General features: G+C 36.9%; 1 protein-coding gene across 1 annotated transcript; it reads right to left on the bottom strand.

Annotated features, from left to right (window-relative positions):
- Window positions 1-999: 999 nt before the first annotated feature.
- ARL14EP (ADP ribosylation factor like GTPase 14 effector protein) lies at window positions 1,000-17,927 on the bottom strand. The gene is made up of 4 exons (XM_058688524.1): window positions 17,778-17,927; window positions 7,634-8,133; window positions 5,890-6,017; window positions 1,000-4,827 (listed from the first exon to the last, which is right to left on the bottom strand). Exons 2-4 carry the CDS (start codon window positions 8,054-8,056, stop codon window positions 4,599-4,601), a joined length of 780 nt encoding a protein of 259 aa, XP_058544507.1. The 5' UTR covers window positions 8,057-8,133; window positions 17,778-17,927; the 3' UTR covers window positions 1,000-4,598.
- Between the last annotated feature and the right edge of the window lie 1,066 nt (window positions 17,928-18,993).

Genomic DNA, 18,993 nt, shown 5'->3' with positions numbered 1-18,993 from the left:
ACAGATGGGGGAGCCAGGGTGGCTCAGTCGGTTAAGTGACCGACTTCAGCTCAGGTCATGATCTCATGGTTTGTGAGTTCGAGCCCCGCATCTGGCTCTGTGCTGACAGCTCAGAGCCTGGAGCCTGCTTTGGATTCTGTGTCTCCCTCTCTCTCTGCCCCTCTGCTGTTCACGCTCTATCTCCATCTCTCTCTCTCAAAAATAAACATTAAAAAAAAACAAAACAAAACACAGATGAAGATTATGGCAACTCCTTAATAAAACATTTGTTTGCTTGTAGATTAATACGAAATGAGAAAATTGAAGTTTTTAAATCATTAAGTGTTTCACAAAGACATTTATCCCTCATGGTTTCAAGGGGAAAAAATTTAATATGGCTAGTTGTGCCACTGATAGGACTGTAATTACTTTTAAATTGCACTTAAAGATGCAGTATTACTAATCCAACTCAGTTAATAATGTTTTACCAGGTAAATCTCCTTTATCTCCTAGAAGCTAGATTATCTTGGTAAAATTAGTCAATCCTCACAACTGTGCCATTGCAAATAATCTATAAATTGGGGTATATATTCTACAGGAGTTTATCATGCTTTTCAAACTAAGTGTTCAGTGAAGCATTTGATGGTTTTCAGTAAATAAAAACCATTATTTTCCCAAGTCTCTCCACTTTATAAAAATAAGTGAGGGGTGCCTGGCTGGCTCAGTCAGAAGAGCATTGTAACTCTTGATCTCAGGGTAGTGAGTTTGAGCCCCATACTGGGTGTAGAGATTACTTAAATAAACCTTAAATAGATAAATAAATGAAACCCAGAAGTGCCTATGCATATTTTCATATCCTGACTCATATTCCTGAAAAAAGAAATCTGGTTGACTACTATTGGGTGAGACCTAAGAATGCTACAAAGAGAAACCATTCTACTCCCAGGGTTCTTTAAAATATTCCACTTTAGTGTAACTACCAGTGTTCACAGTTTAATTTAAAAGTGAAGAGATTAAGCATTTAGTAGCAGCAGAGTTTATTTACATCAAGATACCAGCAGATGTCAGCAAAAACTAAGGCAGTGCCATATGGCTTTGTACAAGGGTATTCCTAATGTCGACAGAAAATCTCTAATTACCAAAGTGCAGTCCATTTAAGACCCCTTGGTTTCATACAGTGTTACGTGACCCAGGAGGGGTGGGGTTGAGAGGCCGCAGCGGAATCTGCCTTTTCAGGGCAGCAACAGCTCTTTCAAAGAACTGACTGCTCAGATTTTGTCCAACAAAACCCACCTATAACACTGTACGGCAAACTAAACCATGCTTCAGACAGCCATCCCCATTTAAAAAAAAAAAAAAAAAAAAGAAAACATGTTTTGGTTTACGGAACACTCATATTACCTAGGTTCTCTGATACAGATTCAGGGGTTCTGAACGTGGGAGTACTTGAGAGGACACAAATGCATTTCTCTGGAGAATTCTGTCAGATGGTAGAACAGCTTGTTATACAGACATAGATATAATATTAAAAAAATACAAGAATCTCATGAATAGTATTTCAAAGGTAACTATTTTCTTATGCTTATAAAAGAAATAGAAAAAAGATTTCATGGGATGCCATTTATTTCAAATATATGAATGCACTTTTTAACATTTGTGACCAACACTGTGTAAGACCAATGTTTATGGCCTTACATCAACTTCTTAAGCAGGACCCATATATAGCAGAAGTGTTCTTATCACTTTTATTTTTGCCTTTTAGACTAATAGTATTCTAAAATAATTTTAGCCACCGTGAACTATACTTATGGAAAATATAAAAAGAATTCAGATTATTTCATTGTATTCTGTATTTCTGTAATTCTACAGTAAAAAATAGTAAGTGAACTCATGACGTAATTTTCCCAAAACACAGCTTTTATTGTAGCAGACTAAATTAGATATACCTCTCTCTGTAAACATTTTGCATGCTCACTAAAAGTCTGGTCTTCTACATAGGCATAATGAACAAATATAAGCAAAATTATTATAGAAACTTATCCCTGAAGCAAGTTAAATATTACCATCTTTGAAAAATAACACAGAAATAGTCTAAGGACTGTTGAAATATAAACAGTTTGAATTTTAAAGTCATTTATTCTGTTGAAAATATATTCCTGTTTTAAACAAAAAAAAAAATCTAAGATTTATTTATTTATTAATGTTTGTTTATTTTTTGAGAGACAGACAGAGCACAAGTAGGGGAGGAGCAGAGGGAAAAGGAGACAGAATCTGAAGCAGGCTCCAGGTGGGGCTGGAACCCACAAATGACCTGAGCTGAAGTCTGATGCTTAACTGACTGAGCCACCCAGGCACCCCTGAAAAGCTTAAGCAATATAGTAAATCATACTTACTTAGAACCAAAAAAAACCAAACCAAAACAAAACAAAATAAACCCAACAAACAAAAAAACAAAACATTGGTAGCAATGCAACTAAGGTCTAATGAACCCAGAAGTTCAGATAAAATTAGAAGTCTCTGTATCCTCTATAACAAAATATTTCCTTAATTCAGAAAAACACCCAAAAAACTAGCATCTAATTTAAGTATATAAAGCCAAAATATTCTTTTTGCCAGTGCTCTGTTGAAATCTAAATTAAAGACTTGCTACTGATTATACTTCTGATAACTAGGTCAGTGGACAATTATAACTTAATGACAATACCATGGTTCAAAATGGCATTCCATCAAAGTAAAACCTGTTAAACAGATACCAAAGTATACAGAAATAAAAATAAACCTCCACTGGTCAATCCAATCAAATTGGCTGCATAAATTTCACTTAAATGACTTAAAATGTATCTGAAACTACTAAAAGCTTATCTGGTTAAACTAAAGTACTACAACTTAGGGAAAACAAAGCAAAAACCTAGTTTAGTGGCAATGCCCTAGCTGATAAAATATTTTAGACAGACAGGGAGCTGCTTGAAAAAGGAGCAGAGAAGTTATCACCCACTCTCATTCTCCAAAGAGCACCCATACGAATTCCACACAGAACCAGTACATCAAGATTCAAGCAATTTCCAATTTAATTTATATTGTCTCTACCACTGTTTGTCCACTTTTTTTCCTTTTCATTACTACTGCCTTAAAGCCTTTTTTTTTTTAGCCCTTTTGATCCTAATCACCACCTTATAAAACTTTAATAACATAGACACCATGTATCCCTGTTTCTGTATTGTATGAATATCCATGCTTTATACACAATAAGATCTTTGCCACCAGGAACAAATTTTCACCAAGAATGTATGGCTAAACAATGAAAGGTTTACAATGCTAAAACTTTTTTTTAAGGGTAAGTAGTGAGAAGAATTTTAGCACTTAGATATGTAGATTATTTCCAAAATAGTTTTAACACTCAACCACCTAGTTTTATTGAAATTAATTTTTCCTGAAGTAGGCACTGTTCTCAGCTACAGTCCTTGGCTTGCACAGTAGTGCTGGACCATAAAAATGACCATTCGTAGCAACCTTAATAATCAATGGGGAAAATGTTCTGTGACCTCCAAAAACCCATCAAAATATTAAAAACTCTTGTTAGAAATGTAAAGGAAAATAAAAACACTATAAAAAAAAAGTATTTTAGTACACTGTAATTGAAAAACATTGGAAACACTGAGAATTAAAGCATTATTCCGTTGCAAAAAACTAATCAAGAGCGGTTTGAACAGTGCCTGCTTTTTTGCTAACTTAAGATACAAAGTAGGCTATACCGTTGCAGATACTTAAGTTTGGATCTGCTTCTACCATTTTCTCATTTGTGCTTTCAATGTTGTAAAATCACTGTAATTTCCTTTAACGTGAAGTTTTTTACTATCACTTCCTCTGGGATATATTCAAGCTTTTCATCACAGCCTATTTCCCTATTTACATTGCTCCCCCCAGCAACCCCCCACGAGCTTCCTCTAGCTGCATACTGAGGCTCCAGAGAAACAGCAGCATCAACCTTCCCATAAGTGATTTCTTCTACAACTCCATCTACGTTCAGTGCATATCTCACATCTAGCATGATCATTTTTCATTTCTTCACTGCTCTTTTATCTTTGGTGGCCAGTTATTTTGATGATCCACTTTTGGAAAATGTCACATGGGTGACAAGGAGACAGCACAACCACATGCTTTGCTGTCTAGGAGTGGACTGAATGACAGATGTGCAGTAACCAGCCACTAGAGGGGTCTGAGTGAAGGTCACGGATGGACTGGTCACTGATGAGGAGGCACATCTGTTACATAATGACTTAGGGACAAAGAGCCAGCAGGGAAGTTTGTACTTCACGTGACTACCCATGGTATATACCATGGAACTGAAATGTGAACTGTGCTAATGGAGGACTGCCTTTACCTACTTGTTGACATTGGCCTGGGCAGGCTTAAAGCTGACTGCTGAGTAAAAGCCCATATAAACTGACATCAAATAATAAATCTTAAAGCACCCTAACTGCAAAACTAATGCATAATGAGTGCATGCTGAGGTGGTTTTCAAATTGTCATCATTTGGCAGTCAACTTTAGAATGCATCTGAGAGTGACAGAGTTTTAGAAATAGAGACGGGATCTTTTCCCATAATTTGATACCACAAATTATCCAGCATGTTTGTTATGAATGATTTCCCCTCCTTCGATTTCGATTTGCTCATATAGCCACTTGCGGTCACAGCGGCATTCAGCTCCGCATTTGGTGGAACCACAGGCAGGACAAGCATAGAAACATCCTAAACAGTCTTCATCGAGGCAGTCACAGAGGTCCATTCCACTGAAAATCAGCAGGCCCTGGCTATCATAGACCTTACTCTTTGCTGGTATCACTTGTCTGTAAAAGAAAACACAAGATGAATGACACTTCACAAAGACATTATTTTTGAATAAATGAAAAAAAGGTAAAAAAAAAAAAAAATGGAAGCAAGTAAAATATTTTGAATTAGGGATGAGGTCCTGCAAAACTGGTACATAACTTACCAGACTCAAGCCTACTCTATAATTACTAGTAATGAACTGTGTGTGAGAAGAGACCTCATTCTAAAGTGTTGAGACAAATCCAAAGAGCCTGAAAATGCCTCTAGAAGTCCATTTAAAAGTCAACTCAGTAAAGGAATGGACCAGAACTATTTCCAAAAAAATATTATTTCTGTGAAAAATATTTTCCCCTTCCCTTAACAACAACAACAACAACAACAACAACAACAACAAAGAATGGCTGCTTAATAATGGTACATTTTGTTGGTTACCAATCTCTATTACCCTATTGGTTTTTATACTGCAATTAATCTGTTTCTTGTTCTTTAACGGACTCGAGCAAATCTGGCCTAAAAACACTTAAATGACTCATTGGAAAATCTTAACAGATGGAATAAATGGCATATGTAGAAAATAATTCTGAATGATTACACTAACATTTCTTTGTCAACCTGTGTTTTAGAAATGTTCAGTTTAAAAAGTCATATTCTAAACAATTTACTTTTCTCATTTGTTCTGTTGACTATACCATAACTGTTTCTATTTTAGACATGTAAAAAATAAAAAGCAACCTTGAATTTTCATAAGATTTACTTTTTAGCTGCCACCCATAGAAGGGTGATATACCAATTACATAATACCAATACTTTTCAAAAAACTGTTTTAAATATGTTTGAATTTTAGTTCTCATGCCAAAAATGTTAACCTGTTCACTTCACTGACACTTCCTTAGAAATAAATTTTTAGAGCTGAAAGGGACGCCTTCATTTTATATGCAGCCCTTGGAGATTCCTACTAATTGCAGATTATCCAGTTTAAAATACCTACCCAAAAAATTCAAAACTCCAGAGAAAGATGTGAAACAATAACAGACAGCTGCAGCAAGCTAACAAAGGTCTTCAGGGAACACACAGCCTACCTGTCAGAACCAGCGGTTGCATTTTTTGTGAGCCTTCTTTTTTCTCTTTTACCAGTTTCTGGAGCAAATTCAGTTTGTTTTCCTGGGTTTGCAAATTGCAATGACCTCAAAGCTTTAGCAGTTCTTCCCTGAATAAAGGTAAACAAATTACCAACTCAAATCTTGACAACAGACCATGAATACATTAATATTTAACTTAATGTTAATCCTGATTATTCCTTAACCTGAAAGACAGTCTGGAATTCACAAAAAAGAAGAAAAAGGTTTTAGAACCCAAGTGCAATGAAATTTACACAGCCCTAGACAATATTCAAAGTTTAACTTTGGTTAACTTATTTGTAATATTTCCATTACCTAATTTTAGTCTCTGGCCTATTAGAAGGGGCGATAGGCCTACTGAAAACTGCTATGGCTTCTGTCAATATGGGAGAAAAGGCAAAAAAAACCCCTGCTGTACAACCCAATGGGATAAAACTGAGTTTCCTGGGCACCTGGCTGGCTTGGTTGGTGGAGCGAGCAACTATTGATTTCGGGTTGTGGGTTCAAGCCCACACTGGGTGTAGAGATTACTTTAAAAACGTAACAAAAAAGAAAAACAAAAACTGAGGCTCCTAATATGATCTTGAGTCCTTAAGAAAAGATTCTATTATTGTATACATAGTTAAAAGTAGAGATAATAATGGTTTCAAGTCCTGAAACAGTATTATCATCTTTTTAAAAAGCATTGGTAAAACAAAATTTTGATGGTTAAGGATTTAAGTTTGTTATCTGGGGAAAAAGCAGTTTATGTGATATATCACACAGAGCAACAAATAAATGGAATGGAGAAGACATCTATAGTGACAGGTGCAAGTACCTAGTATGAACTGCAAGGTAACACTGGGTCCTGGAGATATGCCTTTGAGGGGAGAACAAAAGGGAAGTACTACATATAATTTAAAATTTTAATTATCTTTTAATTTGGTTTATTAATATAATGAAAAGGGGGAAATTGAGAAAAACATCCCAGCAGCAAGAATTATAAATTGGTTATTAATAGAAATTTTGAGAAGTGCTCCTTTGATATACTTGTCTTTGCTCTACACCCAAAGATAGCTTTATGAAATCTCGGGTTTTTTTTTTCTGATGTAGTTAAATAATCTGAATGTAGGTATGTGAATAAGGGAGAGTTATAAATATTTAGTATTTACAATGTAAAAATGTATGCTTTTTCACCATAGGGAGCACTAAAATTAGCCTGATCATATCAAGTTAGAATTCAGAGCTAAAAGCAAAAGAAATCCAAAGAATAGTATTAACGCCAAAGAAGAAAGAAAGGTTGAAGAAACAATTATTGGAAGTGATTTTTCTGGTGTTCGTTTTAAAGCAGTAATTTTCAAGGGGAATTCATTGTGCTATACAGATCCTCACTGGCTGGCATGTCCCATTGAGTTACTTTGGTATTAGAAAAGAAGCTAAGATAATAACTAGATCCTGGCTTTACCAGAATGTTCTAAAAGCCACTCCTGACATCTTAGCCCTAGGAGTTACAGCTTGAGTCTTGGGCATAGTATGTTATTTCTTTCTCAAGCCCGGTTTATCATCCAGTCTAGGTACATGGGAATATTTAGAAAATCATTTACTTTCACCTCCCCAACTTTAATTTACAATTAGTATCATAATAATATAAATGATTTCTTTATAGTTCAACAAAACCCCACATTGTAGAAGTAACACAGGAGACAAAAATGGCTGCCATACATACATCTGAATCAGGTTTTCTTCTCTGCCGATCTTCAGAATCAACATCCACACTTCCATTGATTATCTGTGTACATTTTGGACAAAGCTTCCACCCAGGTACAAGCTGTCTTCCAAATTTTGCACTCAGAAAAGTGGCATCATCTAAGTCAATTACATGCAAATTTTTTTTGGCTAGTTTTTTGTGTATGTTAAATGGGTCACAACATGACTTCTGCAAATCCTCAAATCTGTCAATGTAAATTTTCGCATGATGGAAGCAAATGGTATTGTTCCCAGAAAGTGTCATTCCAGTTCTAAGTTGAAGTAAAAGCATATCATTTGATGACAGTTCTTGCAAAGTCTTGAAACCCGTGTGACGAGTATAGTAGGTTTTATGGCACTCATTCGTGGTACGGAGTTGGACTCCAACTGAACATGGATCCATCACTCTTGATTCTAGCAAATTTCCCTTGTTAGATTTTGTCTACAGATCTCTCTCAAGTAGGTCATGTGCTGATTGCCCTAGAGAAAAAAATGAAGAGTCAGATTTGTGCTGCAAACTTTTTATCTGGGAAACTGAAAAAGCATTTGCTGAAATTAACACCTATTTAAAAGAAAGAAACTCTTCATAAGTGAGGAAAGAATGGCATTTACCAAAAGCCTACAATAAACATCAGATATGCAGGACTTATAAGGAGAAAATTATGAAACAGACAAAAAAGTTATCCTAAATGAATGTAGAAATTAATCATGGGAACTCTGACCAAAGTATACAAATTCTCCAGGAATTTATCTATAAATTCAATACTATTCCAATAGGTATTCCACTCATTCCACCTTGGAATTTAGCATTTGGTTTATTTGGAAGAGTAAAAATCCAAGACAGTCAAGATAGTCTTGAAGGAAAAGAAAGTAACATATTTATTTGCTATAAAGCTATTATAATTAAATCTGTGGTAGCAGTATAGTATAGACAAATAGATCCATGAAAAGATAAGGGTTTGGTGTGACATATGACACATGATTTTATATAATCAGTGTTATAGGGTATTACACCTTAATGGGGAAAATATTAAAAGATTAGGGATAACCAGATAACCACATGGAAATAGACTAAGATCTCTTTCTCACAATCAAAAATCAATTCCTGATGGGTGAAATAATCAAACAAGAAAAGAAAAACTATACAAATGTTTAAAAGAAAACATAGACGGGGTGCCCGGATGGCTCAGTGGGTTAAGTGTCCAGCTCTTGGTTTTGGCTCAGGTAACGCTTTCACAATCTTGGGATTCTCCCTCTCCCTCTGTCTTTCCCCTCCCCCCCCCCCCTCACGTTCCCTGTCTCTCTCAAAAATAAATAAGTAAACATTTAAAGCAAGCAAGCAAGCATAGAAGACTTTGTGACATTGGGAGAAGAATTTCTCAAACAAGAAAGCACATACCAAAGGAAAAGATGGATATATCTGATTATACATCAAAATTAAACATTTCCTTATAACTCTAAAGGAGGAAAAACAGCCACACTTGAAAGGTATGCTTTCAAGGTTAAGATTATTATCCCAAATATACAAAAAAACAACAACATATCCTGACTTCTATAAATCAATTAGAAAATGACAAGGAACCCATTAGAAAACTAAAAAAATACAGATAGGCAATTCACAGAGGAAGAGAACAAAATAGCCAAGAAATGCATGCAAAGATGTACACCCTTCACTGCTGTCAAAAAAAAAAAAAAAAAAAAAAAAAAAAAGAAGCAAATTAAATACCATTTCTCAAACATTTGCATGGCAAAATTTTAAAATCTGATAACCTGGTGCTGGTTAAATTGTGGCCAACTCTTACCTGCTCCTTATACACTGGTAGAAATGTAAATTGCAATGGCTTTAGAGCATTTTTGGCAATTTCTGGCAAAATTAAAGAAGTCCACATCCCAGGACCTTGCACTTTCAGCTCTAGATGTCAATGCCAGAAAAATCTATGTCCCACATGAGCACAAGGACTTTGTACATTACATATACAAGGACTTTGAGCATTTATTGTCTTTGACAGTAAAAAGTTGGAAAGAACCTAATTTTAAGAATGAGACACCGTGAGTTACTCAACAGGGACTCCTACAGGTCAGGTAAGATGACTAACCTACAGGAATTCTATGAATCAACATAGATAAATCTCAAGGACAATCTGAGGTGAAAAAGTTGTAAAAGGACACATACCATTTATTTAAAATTTTAAACACACACAAAAGAGTGTACATGGTTTATGGATAAAAATATGAATCATGATAAAATATATGTATCAGATTAAGAAATGCCAAATTTGGGGCACTTAGGTGGCTCAGTGGGTTAAACAACCTGCGACTCTTGATTTCAGCTCAGGTCTTGATCCAAAGTTCATGAGATGGAGCCCCACATTGGGCTCTGTGCTGATAGGGCAGAGCCTGCTTGGGATTCTCCCTCCTCCTCTCTCTCTCTCTCTCTGCCCTTCCCCTGGGCACACGTCCAAATGTGCGGGCTTTCTCTAAGTATAAAGAATAAAAAAAAAAAAAAAAAAAAAAAGAAATACAAATTTGTGGTATACATACTTCTAAGGAGGAAGGAACCTTTTTAAAGATATTTATGGAATATAAAACTTGGTGGCATGTACACACATGCTTCATTTTCTGTACTATTTGAAAATTTCATAAATATTTTTCAAAGCAAATACAAAACCTTAGTTGAATTCTTAAGAAAAAATTCAACAAATACAAGTCACTAGGAAAAATATATGTGAGGGGCGCCTGGGTGGCTTAGTCAATGGGGCATCTGACTTCAGCCTGGGTCATGATCTCAAAGTTGGTGAGTTGGAGTCCTGCACTGGGGTCTGTGCTGACGGTGGAGACTGCTTCGGATCCTCTCTCTCCCTCTCTCTCTCTGCCCCTCTCCAGCTTGTGCACTCTTTTTCTCTCTCAAAAATAAATAATATTTAAAAAAGTAAAAACATTAAAAAATATATATGTGAATCACTGAAATCTGGATGGTGGCAGAGTGCTGAAAAATCTAGGATCCTGCAGTTTTGCAAGTGCTTTTATAAATTTTGCTCAAAAAAAAAAAAAATCGTTAGAAAGCTTACTTTGTTTGCCATGTTTTCTGTAGAGAAAAACCATATACAAAGAAACCATATGCAAAGAAAACACCATATACAAAGATGACTCTGGTCTCATGTTAGCAAAAAATGGTGACTATGCATCTGTTTTCAGTTAAAATACTAAATTTAAAAAGTTAAAAAATAGAATACAATTTAAAGTTCAAAATGTCACTGAACATTTTAATTTATGATGTTTTTAAAAGCTAGTTAAGGTGGACCATGTTTATATATTTTTTATTCTATTTTAACCAACTTTTAAAATTTAACTTCCAAGTAATTGTACCTATTATATCAGACAAAATGGCTTGTATTATACAAGCAGATTTCTTTTAACAGAAATGTGGATTAAAATAAATTAAGGAGTGGAAAAGAGGAAGCCAGAGATATGATTATAAAACTACAAACTATGCTGTACTGTACTTTAAGAGATATGGGACACAAATCTAGCTCTGAACTTTCTTAACAGTCAACACAAAGAAAAAAACTTGACCCGTACATTATGGAAACTGCTATTGTTTAATGTTTTATTAATGCTCGATTCTTTATATTTGTAGGTACTAGACCCAATCTGTAGCCACTAATCTGTGATTTTTCGAACATAAAATTATTTCTTAGCATTCAAACACTCGCATCACCCTAACCGTATTTGACAGGAAAAGCATCCTGTGACTTAGAAAATTCATTTTGGAAATTCTGTCTACAGAAGTAATACATTTTTACCCACTAGGGAATTCTTTTCCTTGGTTACTGGGGCATCTGTTCCTTTACTTTCCTTTTATCTTGTCTGAATTACGACATGGTTCACTAGAGTTTATTAGCAAGACTGCCAGTTGTGCCAGCGTACTTATTTCTAAATGATCTCTCTTGGAAACTTGGAAATATGATTAACTCATATTAAACCACTTTTTAATGTTTATTATTCATTTTGAGAGAGAGAGAGAGAGCATGCACAAGCAGGGCAGGAGGAGAGGGAGAGGGAGAGAGAGAGAGAGAGAGAGAGAGAGAGAGAGAGAGAGAGAGGAAATCTGAAGCAGGCTCCATGCTGCCAGCGCAGAGCCTGACATGGGGCTCAAACTCACCAACCATGAGACCATGACCTGAGCCAAACAAAGTAGGATGCTTAACCCACAGAGTGACCCAGGCAGCCCCACCTTTTTCTAAGTATTTGCTTGGAAATTCCACAATACCATAAATTCTTTTATTAATCTTAAACTAATATGAACCTGAACTCTTAGTTGGAAAGCATAGACTTAAATGTGTTTTTAATTCAATGTAGCCATGACCCTCTCAGTCCTTGAAAACATCCTCTACTGGTAAACAGGTGCTTCCAACTATTTTGAGCTTTTGGCACACTTTTGAGTACTATAATTTTTGGAGGAACACTTGCAGGAATTACACTGCTGTGCAATACCATTTTCTAAGCAGCTATCCCTCTGGTGTCACTGTTAGGGTAGATTTACTATTAGACTGGCCAATTAAACATGAATTCTAGATAATGTACATATATTTTAAGTATATCCCAAATATTGCTAAAAAGTAATTTGTTGTTTGTCTGAAATTCAAATTTAACTGGGCATGCTGTATTTTTATTTGTTAAATTTGGCAACCTCATTTTTTGTATCTTCCTGAAAGTAGAAATGTTTCTTTGGTACCCGCTTCACATTATGCACCACTTCTCACTTGTTGCTAAAAGAAAGCTGAACTTCCCATGAACAAATTATAGGACATGCTCAGTTTAAAATTAAAACATCCTATCAGATAGAAGATAAACTGCAAGTCACGGTAAAAAAATAAATTTTACACACTGATTAAAACTCAATGGCACAACTGTACACTCATTTAAAACTGTCATGGTAGGGGCACCTGGGTGACTCAGTTGGTTAGGTGTCCAACTTTGGCTCAGGTCATGATCTCATGGTTCATGAGTTTGAGCCCCACGTTGGGCTCTGTGCTGACAGCTCAGAGTCTGGAGGCTGCTTTGGATTCTGTGTCTCCCTCTCTCTCTGCCCCTCCCCTGCTCATGCTGTCTCTCTCTCTCTCAAAAAAATAAACATTAAAAAAAAAATTAAAACTGTCAAGGTAAAAGTGTATACACCTGTGTCAGTAAAGTTTTACTGCTTTAAGTCTTACATAAGTTACCTTCCTGATCTACAATTAGGCAGTTTTTTCATGTATTGCTAAAGAAAAGTCAGGCTAACTCAAGGAGCACAAAATTTCGGCTGTGACCTTAAGTGGTTATTGCCTGTCTTCTAAAAATTACAGCCTCTAGCTGCTCCTCCCCTGTTGTAGTATCTGATGTCTTTATTTCTGTCTTTCCTCCCTAAGCTAAAGTTCTGCTGTACAGCTCTTTGCATCTATTTCCCAGCAACTGTTTCTTTTGCTCGTTTTGGTCTATGTTCTGGCAATGTGGCCCACAAATCATATTTATTCTTTTCTTCCAGTGACAGTCCAGTAGCTCCATGTTGCTCCCTTTACCTACAGCATGATGTAATGTTCTCCAGTAACGATTAACCGAACACCTTCCTTAATTAACATAGTCAGGAATGCACTACTATTTACTGTCTACGAACCGGTACTGGCATCAGCTGGGAACGTATTAGAAAAGAGGAATCTCAGTAAGGACCCTAGACCTACTGAATCAGAATCTATACTAAAACAAACAAACAAACAAACAAACAAACAAAACAACAAAAGACCCCCAGGTGACATGTAAGCATACTACTTTGAGATCCAGATTCACTGCTTCAGGTAATTCAATTAAGAGAATATTAACCAAGCATCTTCCATATTTATAAAGCATATTAAAAAAAAAAAAAAGGAAGATACACACCCAAACATGAACTTATCTTTCAGGAAGTCTAACATTTAGGGAAGACTATGAGGGGAGTGGAGTCATAAATTTGATAAAACTGATATATATATGAGAAATATGTGCATTATTGAAAGCACAGAGATCAGGGTTTTCACATTCTGTGTCTTCCACTGCCTTTCAGCTATTTTTCAACTGACAACTGTAGATAATGGATAATGGATAGCAATGTAAATCCAATTCTTGTCTATAGTCTTGTAAATTCTGTCTAATGGTGGCTCAATGGACTGCTTGGCCCACTGTGGAAGACCGTTTGCCTCCATTTGCTCATTTCAATAGTCCTGATGAATAAATATGTCTGTTCTTTTGTCATTTGAATTGGTTACAATATAGTTCCCTCATTAATAAGGTAAACAAAAATCATGTGTTTATAATTTTATATCTGTGTAACAGTCATGATTTTACTTCCACCCCCTTTTTTGGTGGAAAATTCTTTTAAACATAGTGAGAGATTAATTACCTCCAGTCAATCATTTTAAACAGTATATCTACTATGCCTCTTGAAAGGAAAAAAAAAAAGTCTTGCTTTTATTTTTCACTTTAATTTTTTTAAACTTTCTTTATTTTGAGAGAGAGAGAACACAACTGGGGGAGGGGCAGAGAGAGGGAGAGACAGAATTCCAAGTAGGCTCCTCACCATTAGCGCAGAGCCCAGTGCGGGGCTCAAACCCATGAACGGTGAAATCATGACCTGAGCCGAAATCAAGAGTCCGATGCTTAACTGACTGAGCCACCTAGGTGCCCCATAAAGTCCTGTTTTTAATCGGATAAGATGAAAACCAAAAACAAACAAAAAACCTTAAATGTGTTCATTTAGGCCTGATTAATTCAGTTCTTTTCCCCTACCTTTTGGTAAGATTTCACTCTGATACAAATGAGATACAGGTCTTCAAATACTTTTAAAATGTACTTTGTGATGTAGGATTTACAAATACTAACAGTTAATTCCTGAAGGATCAATGGGTCTCCTAAGGCCTTCCTGTAGAGGTTTGGATGAATTTTATTTGTACACTCATTTTCCATTTCAAATAGCCTTTTGAGAAGTTGAATTTTACCTGAGGCCTGTGTTTCTGGTTCTTCAAGAGTCATGGTTAAGGAAATCCTCCCACTACTCTCTTTATGGCTTCTATAAGACTCTGAGGATACCCCCTTGTCTACCTGAGACTAGGACAAAGGTCGTCCAAACTCCCAATCTTTGCCTCATTTACAAATTTGTGAATCTTAACTGCATGTTAAAACTGACCATTCAGAACAAAAATGTCTGTTAGTCATATTTTAAGTTTCTCTTCTTCCCCCAGGTCCCTGAACTTTGGATCAATGAGATCTGTTGTAGCATCAGTTTACTCCTCCCTGGAGATGCTGGTAGATCTTTTTGGTCGAAGAATTCTCTCTACTGCAATAGTTCCTTTTCCCCTATTGTCATACCTTTCAAATAAAGTCTCTCCTTACTAACTCTGGATTTTTTTTTATTTGAAAAATCCCCAAAACCTTTTTGCATTTTGGACTTTCTGTTGCTTTAGGGTTGCCAACACTTTATTGAGTGCCTAAATATAGTATGTTTTGTGATTCTAAAATTAACATTTAATATTCTTACAGCAATACTAGAAGAGTCAAGAAACAATGAAATAAGTGTAGAACAGATTAGACCCCTTCTACTACCTTAGGTAGTAAACAAAATTATTTTCTCCTTGTATTATCATATGATTTGAACACTGCAAGCTCAAGAAACAAGTTTTTTTTTCTTAAATTGAGGTATAATTTACATATAACATTATTGGTTTCAGGTGTACAAGGTAAAGATCTGATATTTTGCACATATTGTGAAAGATCACCACAGTAAGTCTAGTTAACATCACCACACAGTTACACTTTTTTTCTTGTAAGAACTTTTAAGATTTACTTCCTAAGCAACTTTCCAATATGCAATACAGTGTTGTTAACTATAGTCACCATGCCGTACATCACATCCCCATTACTTATTTATTTATTTTATACCTGGAAGTTTGTACCTTTTGACCCCCTTCTCCCATTTTGCTGACCCCCTACCTCTGGCAACCACCAATCTATTCTGTTTATCTATGAGTTGATTTTTAAAAAAGATTTATTTAAAATTTATACATACATATATATATATATATATATATATATATATATATATATATATATATATATATTTAGATTCTATGGAATAAGCTTTCAAGCATTATCACTTGCTATCCATTACAAAACTCTACAATAGGCAGGTTAAACACAGCTGAGTGAGCTCATACAAGGAAATGACTCCAGCAAGCGTTCCTGAGTCTTAAGACTCAGGCCCAATAAAAAAAAAGATAAAGAGAAGTTAAAACCAAAATAGAGTCAAAGTATCACTTAAAATATTTGGTGCCTGTAGTTACTAAGTGTGAGGTATAGCACCAAGCACAAACATCATCTTGTTAATCTTTACAACAGTGAGATAAATACTATCATCCCCATTTACAGGTGAAGAAACTGAGGCTTAGAGCTCCAGTTACCAAGCCTAGCACAGAGCCTGTTATAACATTCAAGTTCTTGCTGAATGAATAAAACCAAAAAACCCCCACAAAAATTAATTTTACTTTTATATGAAGAATCTCTCTTAATTAGGTCCTAATGATTTATTCTAGGTTTATCTAACATATTCCCCTCAGATTTTCTTATTGCTTTGTCTAGTATAGTTTCAGATCATTTTTGGAACAATTTAGCAAACCTTCAGGCTTCTAAACCCCATTCGCAATTTGTCTCTAGTCTTCTAGCCCTTAAAGGCCAAAGAAAACTGAAGTGGGATTTCAGCAATGGAGAGACTGCTTCTAGACCAAGAAGAGTAAATAAAGCTCTTGGTTCTACCTGATTCTGGATGTGGCCCAAATTGTCAAAAAATACTTAACACTCCAGTTGTTGAGTAGGTGATTGTGAAACTGAACTCTGAATCATTCTGTTGAAAATACTTTCATCTCTTCCTAGAAGATAAGAGTCTGGACTCTCTAGCATGGCATTACTTGTTCAAATGCCACATACTCCAGGCCAAACGACACTGCCTGCAAAGTTCTTTTACACTTTATGACTCTTGCTTGGAAAGCCAATGGCCCTTTCTGTGCCAGGCAATGCTAACTTATCCTTCAGGGCAGTACCAGTGTCTAAACCTATCTGGTGTGCCTTACCCAAGTACTATTATTATAGGTCCTTCTTCCTCTGTGTCTGCAGAGCAATCTCATGGTGCAAGAAAACTTTTTCTCTATTCTCAGCTGTTGGAAGGCAGGAGCATTATGGTTTTATTTTCTGCATCACCCAAGGGCAAAAGAGGAACATCAGGGACTTCCCTTTTCATAGCGCTCATCACAGGGTTTTTTTTTTTTTTTTTTTTGATGTTGTTGTTAGTTTTTCAATAATATATTAAGCTCTGTGAGGACAAGGAATGAACCAGTTCCTGTTTACAGTTGTAGCTTCTTTAGCATAATACTGGCACTAAGTAATCACTTAACGTCTTTTGAATACATGTTCCATGTTCAGAAACTGTCACATGTCACATCAAGAAGGATGGATCTCTCCAAATCAGGGTGACTAGGTCCCCAGGATGCTGCAATTATTCCCACTCCAACAGCATGATGGTCACATGCATAACGCCTCTAGGTGACAGCCATATCATGTGTCAAGCTACCAAATACATCCAATGAACACTTCCTATGTTCATGCTACTGGGATGGAAAAATGAATACTGATCGGCCTCCAGCCTCAATCAGCTAGGGCTGGGAGGATGCTCATTAAAAAATGAAAACGAACAGGCAGCGATACAGGATGTGGACGAGATTCAGGGCCATAATATCCCTCATGTACATAGTATAAGCCTAAATCATAGCTTTGAGGGCTCCAGGTCTCCCGAAAAGGGGCGACAACCCGCGGAGGAGACAGAAGCGCCGGAAACTATGCTGGGCCCTGACACAAGGGGCCGCAGAAGAACTGGGGGAGTCGGAGCCACAGCAGCATAGCCGGCTGCAGGAGGCCCAAGCCGGAAGCTGAAATCCCTTTCATGTGTCGGGGCCTCCTCTCCCACCTCTCCTTAGGGACTTCCGTGAACCGGCCCGGGCCCCCCTCCCACCCAAGGACCCGTCTCCTCACTCCCGCCCTTCCCAGAGCCTCCCCCGGGCCCCTTCCACCTTAGCTCGAGCTCTCCCCGGCCGAGGTTGGGCTGCACCCGCTTTCACGTAGAGCCGACTTGGCGGCCAGCTCTTCCTCTCTTCCCCGTCCTACCACTGAGAGGACGGCTGGCAAGGGCTAGAGAGGCTCAGCGCTATCATAAAGCGACGCCCGATAGAAGCCTAGAGCGGATCCGAGCCTGGCCCGCCTCCTGCGCGGAATGGGCTGGGCGGTGTTAATTGGCGGAATATGCAAGGTGAGGCAATGGTTGCTTCAGGAGTCCTCTCGGTTTTGCGTTTGTTTTGTGAGGTTAGGGAATTGGGAGCTCCCTGGGGCTATTTCTTGGGAGATACAGGTTCGGCTGACTTGGATTGTATTCGCAAATTCCTATGCCTGTGCGTGAGGCCAAATTTTTGCACCCCATTCCTCCTAATCCCTGGAGAAGTGAATGAGTTACAAGAACGTCACGAACAGACCCTTTATTTATAGTCTCACGTTTTGTGTGATTTTTGTTAAAACGAAATATATTGCAAAATGCATCTTTTTAAATTACAAACAATAGAAATAGCTATGTTTATTACTTGGAGTAAAATGTAGGCTCCAGGAAGATGCTTGTAAATTTTCTGAGGGAAGAAAACAGTTTATTTCTTGTATCCCTATTGTCTGCCACAGTTTAGGCGCTCAGTTTTTGGAGTGGGTATTATTCATCTAGAATCTTTGAGAGATTGTGATCCCTTAGACTGAAGACTCAGCCTTCAACCTTTTTCAGGTGGGGATAGGAGGGAGGAAAGCACCCAAACTATTGTTTTTTTGACCACCCAAGTGAAAAATGTGAGACCGGGGAAAAAAGATAAGGTCCACCAAGGCCCCAGCTTGTTTGTGATACAAAACACACCTACTGTAAATTGTTTTCTGCAGTGAGCCTATGGCCCTTACTACCACTTTTTTTTTTTTTTTTTTTTTCCTGCTCTGCAACCAGGCTGGGTCAATCTTAGAACTAGGGAATGGGAGAAAGGCAAAAAGCAAGAGATAATCCCCTCAGCTGTGTCTGCAAGAGGTCGCATTCGATAGTTCTTTTGTTACTTTGTGTTTGGTGCTTTGCTAAGGAATAATGAGACAAAAAGAATAAAATTTATCTCTACTTTGAAAGAACTCACAGCCTAGTGACAGAGGAGTAAACAGTTAATCACAGTGTGGTGTGATAAATACCATGATAGAAACACAAGGATATGAACA

The sequence above is a fragment of the Neofelis nebulosa genome, chromosome 10 (genome assembly GCF_028018385.1).
Source record: "Neofelis nebulosa isolate mNeoNeb1 chromosome 10, mNeoNeb1.pri, whole genome shotgun sequence".
In the NCBI taxonomy this organism is placed as follows: Eukaryota; Metazoa; Chordata; class Mammalia; order Carnivora; family Felidae; genus Neofelis; species Neofelis nebulosa.
The sequence above is the reverse complement of the archived record's forward strand: the minus strand, read 5'-3'. Positions and strand labels throughout refer to the sequence as shown.